Source organism: Oryx dammah, unplaced genomic scaffold (genome assembly GCF_014754425.2).
Source record: "Oryx dammah isolate SB20612 unplaced genomic scaffold, SCBI_Odam_1.1 HiC_scaffold_17, whole genome shotgun sequence".
Lineage (NCBI taxonomy): Eukaryota > Metazoa > Chordata > Mammalia > Artiodactyla > Bovidae > Oryx > Oryx dammah.
Window position 1 is genome coordinate 74,963,329 of NW_024070201.1, and position 9,554 is coordinate 74,972,882.

Below are 9,554 nucleotides of genomic sequence, written 5' to 3' on the forward strand. Positions count from 1 at the left end.
GCTTGGACTCAGGAGAGGAGGGAGGTGCAGGCAGGGGTTTTGCTGACTCCCTTAGAGAGACTCTTCCAAACCGGGACTCTGTTTCGATGGGGCTAAATACTGCAGTTGCAGACAGGGTAACTTGCACGCCTAGATATACTTCTGAGAGATCCTGGAACTGAAATGGAAAGTTCTCACAGTTCACAGGGCTTAGGACGGGTGTGGCATGGAGTCTCGGCCACTGCTGAAGAAAGCCCTTTGTCACAGCAGACTATCTCGTGGCAGCTCATGGGTCCAGGGGACCCATGAAAATAGGGCCCCACCCTGCCACCCTCATCCTGCTCACACCGCACGGTTCCAAGAGCTGGCAGCCAGGACCAGGGTGCGCTGTGGCCTGTTTCGAACCCTGTGTCCTGCGCCCTGACGGCACATCGGGCCTGGGCTGAGAGAACCTTCCTGGACTCTGGTCTGAGCTGAGAATGTTGTAAACACGCAAAGGAGGGTCCCAGTCTGGGGCCAGAGACAATCAGGAGCTGCTGACCTGTCGCCAGGAAACAGCACTCCCCATTCCAGCCAGTCTGGGGTCTGTTCAGCCAGTGGCTGAGTGCCTGAAGGGGAAGAGTTCTCTGCCTGTCCAAGGGCCATTCAGCCAGCCCACCAGGCAGCTGGAAGATAAGGCTTTGCGGCTGTTGTTCTTGGCTACTGAGGGGCTTCCTGGAGGCTGGGCCAGACTGAGTGTCAGAGGCTAGAGTCAGTTGCAGTGTTTTGGGGGTGAGGACAGATAGTAAGGCAGTCTTACTGCCTGGGGTCTCGCCTACCTCTTTGGGAGAGCCAAGCCTGAGCTGTTTGCTACCAAAAGCCTTTTTCCTATTAACTAAGCATCCCGCCCATCTGGGCAGGAATAGGCTTAGGGCCTGACAAGCTGGGAGCCAGGCTCCTACTGCCAACAACCAGATCTCACACTTCTCTGGGATGGAAAGAGCCCCTAGGAAGCCAGAGCCCGCCCCTCCCTGTTGAGCTCTGAAGAATGACACGCAGCACGGGGCAGCTGGAGCAGCCTGGTGGAAAGCTGGAGCCCCAGCGCGCCAGGCGGGTGGAGGTGCAGAGAGACACCGCGAGGAGCAGGACTCAGGGCCTGCTGGGGCATGGCCGGGACAGTGCAGTTCCTGGCTTGGCTGACAGTGGCCATTTGCCTCCTCCCCGGGGTGACAACAACCTACCACCATGCAGGTACCCGGGCCTTAGGGTGGGGTGGATGGGAGCTAAGGCAGGCTGCTGGCTGACAGGAGTCACACTTGGTCCTATCTGAGCCCAGCGGGGCTTAGGAACTGTGGGTGTGATAGCTGCCAGGCTGCCCTGTGCTGTGGAGTGGGGGACAGAATGATATGGGCCTCACTCACAGCCAGAAAGGTCCAGGTGAAGTGAGGGTGGTTCGCCCTTGGTGCTCTCAATGGGCCTCGGGCTTCTTCCAGCTGATGTGCAAAGCAGGACCTCCTGAACTGCCCTGGGCTTAGGGCAGACATTCCAAGGGTTAGGCAGCACCCCAGAGAGATGCGGAAGCTGTGGCAGACATCCTGCTTTGCCTGGCCTCCTGTCTTGCACACAGTCACTTACTGAGGAGCGGGAAAGGACTAGGTCCTTCTCAAAGGGGCCTTCACCTTTGGGGAGGGTCACTGGCACTGTTTCACGTCACGCTGTCCCCAGATGATGATAGGGAGGGGTAATGGGAAGTGAAGTGTCTTGTGACTCGTTGGCCTGGAGCTCTTGGCCAGGGGAACTGTAGAAGTTCAAGGAGGAGTCCTGGACATTTGCCGAGATGGTATCTGGGTTCGGAATGATGCCTGGGAGAGTGAATGTCTATGTGCGTGTGTGTAGGGGGAGGTGGACATGGGGTGGCATTCCTGTTATTTTGTAGATAGAACTTCTGGGCACCCCCACCAGGCAGCTCAGGGGCACTCTGGGGATGCTGGGGTGTTCAGGGTGGAGCTTGGCAGGGCCCTGACTCCTCTCTGCTGCCCCAGGGCAGCCCATGGACAGCACCAGCGTGGGAGGTGGCCCGAAGGAGCCAGAGGCCCCGGAAGTGATGTTCGAGGTCTTTCCTCCAGCCTGGGACGTGGGGGTGGGAGTATCCAGAGGTCCCCGAGCTCAGGGTCGGGAAGGGGAATGCCTCAAGCTGGGGCTGCTGGGGGAGGGGGCAACCCAGCATGGGTCCTACTGCCTGCTTGTGGCCCCCAGCACAATACTGCTCGCTGACCTGCTCCCTAGACCCCAGCCCGCCCCTTATGTGGTTCCCCTTGCAGCTGCTCTGGGCAGGGCTGGAGCTGGATATCGTGGGGCAGCTGCGCCTCCAGGACGAGGAACTGGCATCCACACGTCCAGGCCGCCGGCTCAGGCTCCTCCTGCAGCACCAGGTGCCCAGGGACTTGGAGGGCGCTGAGCAGCGGCTGCAGCAGCTCCAGGACCTGCGGAAGGGACCTCCTCTTAGCCCTTGGGACTTTGAACATCTGCTCCTCACAGGCGTGTCCTGTGTCTACCGGCTCCATGTGGCTGGCGAGGCAGAGGAGAGAGGCCGCTGGGCCCAGGTCTTCACCCTCCTGGCACAGGAAACACTCTGGGACCTGTGCAAGGGCTTCTGCCCCCAGGGCCAGCCCCCTTCTCTGGGGCCCTGGGCCTCCATCGTTGACTCCTTCCCCTAACCCTCCCCTTTTGCTTGCCATCCCTCCTTCCCTCTCTCCCCCCAGCCCCAACCTGAGCCAGACCCACCTTTGGCAGGGGCTTCCATCTGGCAGCCGGTTCTTGCCACTGTGTTCGGGTCTCTGGGCTTGCCTTGTATAACTGGACCCCAGTCTACCCCTCCCCCATCTTCTTCCTCGGCCCCGGTTCTGGGTCCCAGACCGGCAGGCACAGACCTAAAGGCAGGACTTGCAGGTAGTGTGTGTGTGTTTGAGAAGTGTGTTTAAGCGATGCTGAAAAGGAAGCTCCCAGGTAAGGCCAGGTCAGACCCTCCAACTCCTACCCTGCTAGCCCAGGTAACTTCTAAGTGCCCAGTGCCCAGTCTTATGTAGATACCTCTTTTAAATCCAACCGAGGCTCTGGGGGTCCCTAAGTTGCCCAAGTATCCCATCTAGGCTAGGAGAATAGACTGGAAGAATGAGGGGAAGCAGGTGGAGAAACATTATCTTTTGGGGGGCAGGGAAATGAGAAATGTTTTTTTTGGTCCATCTCACAAGGCTCAGAGAAGGGGGTGAGGATGGGAGGAGATTGAGGCTGGCTGGAGTGGTTCTGATCCTGTGTAGCTCATCCCATAAAATGTTCTGTTCAGGCCTCCTGGAGCCCTGTGTCGTTCTGTGTCAGGTTTTTTGGATCAAGTTTGTTAACCGTGACTCTGAGCAAACCCCCTACCCATCCTGGGAAGGCAGGAATCGGCAACCAGATACCAGCTGCCTTCGCCATTCACCACCGCCCTTACCGGGAGCCAGAAGGTACCGTTTCCTTGAATCCCATACACCCAGTGAGGCCGCGGAGTGTTGTCCCTTGTCATAGAAAAGGAACTAGATGGGCCCTAAAAATCACATCGGAGTTCAGCGGGGAAGAACTACAGGGACCGACTGGAAACGGACATGGAGGGGAGACCCACGCGGAGTTAGACCGGACAGGAAGGGTCCAATCAAATTCTCACCACCTCACCCGTCCAGGGAGAATCCTGCCCTCGGCCTGCCGACCCCCCACCGGGGTGGTCCCTCTTCTCCCGCCCCACCCCAAGCCAAAAGCGTCGCGGTGAGGACAAAGCGCAGGACCCCGGCAGACAGGCGCCGGCGCAGGCCCACTTTATTGGCAGAGTCCGCCACGCGCGGCGGGCCGTCATGCTCGCGCCGGCGGGGCGTTCGGGCCGCAGGTCCGGGCTCGGCATGCACGCCCCACCCCACCCCACCCCACCCCGAGCGGCTCTCCGGGTCGGGGTTCAGAGCTCGGGCGGCCCGAGGCCCGGCGGGCCGGCGGGCGGGAGGTCGGGGTACACCAGGAAGCCGGAGAAGGTGATGTACTTGCCGTGGTTGCTGTAGGCGCCGTAGCCGTCGCGGTCGTGGCTGAGCAGCCAGACGGCGTCGCCGCGCCGCAGCGCCAGCATCACGCTCTGGCTCTGCATCTCGCGGCGCCGCGACGCGCCGTCGTCGTAGATCATGGCCTGCACCTCGTCGCGGTTCTTCATCAGCTTCACCGACAGCGTCTTGCGCGGCAGCTTGCCCAGCGTGAAGGAGAAGAAGTAGGCGCCGGGCAGGCGGCAGCGGAACACGCCGGCCGCCGCGTCGAAGTCGCCGCCGATGTTGACCAGCTCGGTGTCGAAGGCCAGCGGCCGGTGGCGCGGCCCGGGGCCCGCGTCCGAGCCCACCAGGCTGCGCGTGCGCGCCGCCGAGAAGGCCGAGCGCGGCTCCGCGGGCGCGGGCGGGCCCCCGCGCGCGGGCGCGTCGGCGTCGGCGTACACCAGGTAGCCGCTGAAGGTGGCGCCCGGCGCGCCCAGCGCGTATCGCGGCGCGCCGTGCAGCCGCAGCCACACCGCGTCGCCGTAGTCGAGCTGCAGCATGGCGCTCTGGCTGGCGGCGCGGCGCGAGCCCGGCCGCCGCTGCTCGTCGAAGGCCAGCGCCTGCACCTCGTCGCGGTTGCGCACCAGCATCACCGACAGGCTCTTGTGCGGCGCCTTGCCCGCCGTGAAGGAGAAGAAGTAGGCGCCCGGCACGCGGCAGCGGAACTGGCCGGTGGCCGGGTCGAAGTCGCCCCCGACGTTCACGTACACCTTGTCGAAGGTCACCGCCATCTCCGACGTGCCCTCCAGCGGGGTGGTGCGCGCCGCCGAGAAGGCCGAGCGCAGCTCCGCGGACCCCGGGGCCGGGCCCGGAGCCCCGCAGGTCGCCGGGCTCAGCAGGCCCAGCAGCAGCAGCAGCAGCAGCAGCAGCAGCATGGCGCCTGGGACGGGGAGGCACGAGGGGGAGGGAGACAGGGTTGTGCAGGGGTGGCCGGGGGCCGGGTCCCCCTGCACAGCCCCGCCTTGACCCACAACTCGGACTTCTGGTTTTCTACACACCGAGACTGGCTCAGAGGTTCTCAAAACTTAAGTGGGCCTCGGTGTCACCTGGAGGGCCTGTTAAAACACACTTTGTTGGCCCGCGCCCCTGCCTCGTCTGGGATGTGCTGTGCTTAGTCACTCAGTCGTGTCCGACTCTTTGTGGCCCCATGAACAGTAGTAGCCCGCCAGGCTCCTCTGAATTCTCCAGGCAAGAACACTGGAGTGGGTTGCCATTTCCTTTTCCACTCGTCTAGGATGAGGCCTGAGAATTTCCATTGCTCACAGGTTCCGAGGTAATGCAGAGATGCTGCTCGTCCAGGGACCACAGTTTGTGAACAATTAGATCAGTGACCTATTTTTCCTTTTTGTTACCACCAACCCCTTTGTGTGAAATTTCGCAGATACCAGCGGAAATGCTCAGGTTCAAGGGTCCTGATGCCCTGTCTGCTGCACTTGCCACATGCCCTTCTCCTTGACACCCAGGAGCCCTGGAAACACAGAAGGTGGTCAGGACGTCCGGGGGTTATCTTCAGCTTCCCATTGGCTGCATTTTCCTGGTCTGTTCCATGGCCCTTAGCATGCCCCTCACTCAGGCACTGGCTGTCTGTACTGGAACCCTCCTTGATGGCTGCTTTTTAAGCCCCCATCTTGGCAGGAAATAGCTGCTCCCTGACCTGACTCATTGGAAAAGACCCTGATGCTGGGAAAGATTGAGGGCAGGAGGAGAAGGGGACCACAGAGGATGAGATGGTTGGATGGCATCACCGACTCAATGGACATGAGTTTGAGCAAGCTCCGGGAGTTGGTGATGGACAGGGAGGCCTGGCGTGCTGCAGCCCATGGGGTCGAAAAGAGTTGGACACGACTGAGTGACTGAACTGAACTGAACGGACCCATCTCCTGGCCTCTGACCCAGTGAAGGGTCAGCTCCCACACTGGACCTCCAGAATCACCAGGGGCTCTTCTTGCGCTGAAGAGGTCAGAACAGTTGGGTTTTGAGGTAGTTCCCTTCCCCCACAAAATCAGAGTAAGAAGAGAAAGGGACTCTTTCTTCTGGGCTTTGGGGTTGGTCCCTGATGGGAAAGAGAGAGCCAGGGGCTGCTGGGGGTACAGTGGCAGAGCGGTTCCAGCGGGCTTTGCCAGGTCCCTGAGGTCAGCAGCTTGGTTCCTCAGTAGGAGCGCTGGGGTGTACAAGACTGGCAGCTAAACCTGGGCTCACGTCCTGGCGCTACTCCTCTACATGCTGTGAAACCTTAGGCAAGTTCCCGGATGTCTCCGGGCACGGCCCTTCTGTATAAACTGGGGGAGGGTATCTGCCTAACAACCTTACTGAGGATGCTCTGAGATAGCAGGTGTGAGCACCTCTGTTGGATGGCAGTGCAGCCAATTTGGGGGGAAAACTGATCTGATCAAGTTTTTTTTTTTAATCTAATTTTAAAAAATTATATTGGAGTATAGTTGATGATCAAGTTCTTGACATAAGGGGTTAGGGTTCAGTAACCCTTACCCCTGGAAGCTTGGTGAAGGCACTACTTGACTCAGAGGATTGTCTCTCGGAAGATAGGGAGATGCTTTCTCCATAATGCTTCCTAGTAGGGCACAGGCTTTGGGGACTGAATTCCCTGAAGCCCTGAAGTGGAGGCAAAGCGGGAAAGAAAATGAGCTGGCAACAGCCTAGGATGTGGGCTTCTATAGGAAATGCCCTGGGAGTGTGTGTACCTTTGTGTCGCTTAGAGATGCTGGGGGCCTGCCAAGAACGAGTGCCAGGAGCAGGTGCACAGACGCGCTGTGCTCAACAAGGACATTCACCTGAAGGCAGGTGGGCACTGCAGTGCGGCCCGCATCCTATTTGCCCAACTGTGTGGAACTGCTGCAGCTGGGGAGTGTGCCTTTTTCTGCTTCTCATAAGACCCCCAAGTCCCTAGCCCAGCTGAACACTCTCCTTCCAGAGACAGTATCTTTCCTCATTCTTACACAGGTGCCCCTTGGGCTACCCAGTCGCTTATTGAGGGCAGCGGTCGGGGGAGTGGGGGTCCCTGCAGCAGTGACGATTGCACCTCCCAGTATTCATCGCAGTCCCTTTCCAGGGCACTTCTTTCACCCATCTGGGTGTCACAGCTAACCTGCAAGGCGGGTGGGCCCTCTCCCATTTTACGGGGAGAAGCTGAGGTCCAACCAAGGGAAGCGTTTTGGCCCACGGTCACCCCTGGGGCCCTGAGGCAAGCCTTGAATGGAGGCCTTTTGGCTCCAAGTTCAGTGTGCTTTCCTCTCCACCACCTTTCCCTTCTAAACGTAGACAGGTCCAACCAACCTGTTATCTGCCTCAGTTTCCCTTTTTGCAAAAATAGGAGGGGAGAGAAGTGGAATGAGTCTTGGGATCTAGGGCTACAGGGGAAGAAAGCAAAACCAACCTCCAAAAAACTAACGTTTTTGTCTCCTGGGAATATGGGAGCATCACAACTCTTCCTGACAGATCGGCTCTCCTAGCAGGTCTTGCCCGGGGAGCATCACCCCCTGGACCCTCGGTCATCTCCCTGCTGCGCCTGGTGTACCCTGCCAGTGCCAGAGGGTCCTCCTGTGTGGTCGGTACCCTGCCCTGCCCATTTCTCAGATCCCTAGGTCCCTATCCTTCCCTAAGCCCCTTTCCCGGAGCAGGTCAGAGGTGAGAGGGTGTCAGGTGGGCGTCACAGCTCCAGGGAAGGAAATGGCTGTTCCTGGCTTCGTGCAGGTGAGGCTCAAAACAATCATCTTCAAAGAGAAAAAAAAAAAACTAGGACACGGTGCGCTGGACAGAGCCCCGGAGCCGACCGTGGAGGTGCAGCCATGCCAGGCTAAGGGGATTCCGGAGACCCTCCCAGCGAACCCCACTCCACTCCCCAGTCACCCCCTCCCTCAAGCTCTGCCCAAAGCGCCCTCTCCACCTACCTTGAAAGCCCCTCGGGCTCCCAAGAAGATGAGTCCCCCTTTCACGGAAGAAGCCAATTAATCCTTTCTCATTAAAAAAAGAAAAAAAAATCCCTCAGAAAATGGTACCTTAGACCCTCTCTCCCCCAGACCTTCCTTCATCCATCCTTTCGAATGAAAAGCCCTTGAGCCTCTTTCATGGAAGAAGCTCCCAGATCCTCCTTTCAGGGGAAAAACAAACAAAAAAAAGGATTCAATTCCCGGTCCCCGCTTCCCGTCAAGGAGAAAGCCTGGCTCCTCGCGCCCCAGAGCAGCCCTCACCTGGCTGGGGGCGGCGGTCGGTCGGGTTCGCTCCGCGCCCGCGATCCGGCTCCGGGCTGCGGGCGGGCGCGGGGCTGCGCACTGGCCGCCCGCGCTGCGGCGGGGCCGGGCCTGGCGGGGGCGGCGGCGCCGGGGGCGGGCGGGGCGCGGGGACCCCGGGGTGGGTGGGCGCGGGGCGGCGAGGGAAAGCGGACAGCTGGAGAGCGAGCCGCCGGGCCCGCGCGGGGAGAGGCGGGCTGGGGGAGAGAGGGAGGGGCGCGCCGAGCGCCGGGGCCCAGGGGCACCGCACGGAGGCCCCCTGCGCGGGCCGCGCGAGCGCCGGCCTCGTCCTCCTCCGTGACCTCCCTCGGGCTTCAGCCTCTGGGTGTGCAGAGCAGGCATCAGGAATCCAAGTTAGCAGATGGGGAAACTGAGGCAGAGCCCCCCCCCCTCCCCACCCCGTCCCCAGCCCCGGGGTGGCTCGGGGCTGTCTAGAGACCCAGCCTCCTCCCTGCTTGGAGGAGAGCGGGCTGGAGCGGGGCGCGGAGACTGGACTAGCCTCGGGGCTGCAAGGGCAGCGGAAGGGGAGAGCGAGTTCGGTGGGGACAGGCTCAGGGCAGGGGAGGGGGTCTGTGGCAAGAGAAGGATAAATGGGTCAGTGCCGCCAGGAAAGGAGGGGCTTACAGTGACCGCGTTTTCTTCCTCCCCTCCAAATCGGAAAAGGCCATAGTTGGTTAGGAAGGAAGGGGGAAGACCAAACTCCCAGGCATCAGAGGGTCAGCCCGGTGGGGGTGGGGTGGGGCGTCCCCGGGGAGGGGGCGAGGAAGGAGAGGTGTCCTTGCAGAATTGCCTTGTGGCAGGAAGGCTGCCTTCACAGCATCTGCAAGAAGGGAGGGGGTTGAGAAAGGCGATGGGAGGCCTCAGTGGGCCTGTGTGCCAAGGGACACTGACACCCCGCCTAGCTGGGCCAGGGGCGGGGGTGGCAGGGGGCAGGCCCCAGCAGGACCCCCGGGCTGGGAGCAGCTGCCGTCCCACCGCGGCACTCTCCGGGGCCCTTCCACCGCTTCCACCCTGGACCCTGACCCCACCTTCGGGAGGCTTCAGTCCTCTCCTGAAGGCTGTGCTGGGCATGCACTGGCTGAATGGATGGTCGTGAAGAGCCCCACTCCCAGCTGCCAGAAGCAGGAGCCCTCGGACTCAGGAGGCCCAAGTTCTAGTCCTGGCTCTGCCCCAGCCCCTCTGTGACCCCCTGCACTCTGGAGCTCTCCTGCAACTCTCAGAACCTACACGACCCCAGTTAATCCAACATGGG

At 61.0% G+C, this 9,554-nt stretch overlaps 2 protein-coding genes across 4 annotated transcripts; one reads left to right on the forward strand and one right to left on the reverse strand.

Annotated features, from left to right (window-relative positions):
• Positions 1–69: 69 nt before the first annotated feature.
• Positions 70–3,772, forward strand: FAM180B (family with sequence similarity 180 member B). 3 transcript variants are annotated; one of them, XR_005724255.1, is made up of 4 exons: positions 70–1,209; positions 2,001–2,071; positions 2,280–3,008; positions 3,302–3,772. XR_005724255.1 is itself a non-coding variant. In XM_040259273.1 (3 exons), exons 1-3 carry the CDS (start codon positions 1,125–1,127, stop codon positions 2,673–2,675), a joined length of 552 nt encoding a protein of 183 aa, XP_040115207.1. In that variant the 5' UTR covers positions 70–1,124; the 3' UTR covers positions 2,676–3,311. The 3 variants fall into 3 exon arrangements, 2 of the variants coding, with proteins under 2 accessions (XP_040115207.1, XP_040115208.1); XM_040259273.1 differs by having other exon boundaries at positions 2,280–3,311; XM_040259274.1 differs by lacking the exon at positions 2,001–2,071 and having other exon boundaries at positions 1,123–1,209; positions 2,280–3,311.
• Positions 3,773–3,927: 155 nt separating this feature from the next.
• C1QTNF4 (C1q and TNF related 4) lies at positions 3,928–8,324 on the reverse strand. The gene is made up of 3 exons (XM_040259275.1): positions 8,264–8,324; positions 7,964–8,026; positions 3,928–4,938 (listed from the first exon to the last, which is right to left on the reverse strand). Exon 3 carries the CDS (start codon positions 4,931–4,933, stop codon positions 3,941–3,943), a length of 993 nt encoding a protein of 330 aa, XP_040115209.1. The 5' UTR covers positions 4,934–4,938; positions 7,964–8,026; positions 8,264–8,324; the 3' UTR covers positions 3,928–3,940.
• Between the last annotated feature and the right edge of the window lie 1,230 nt (positions 8,325–9,554).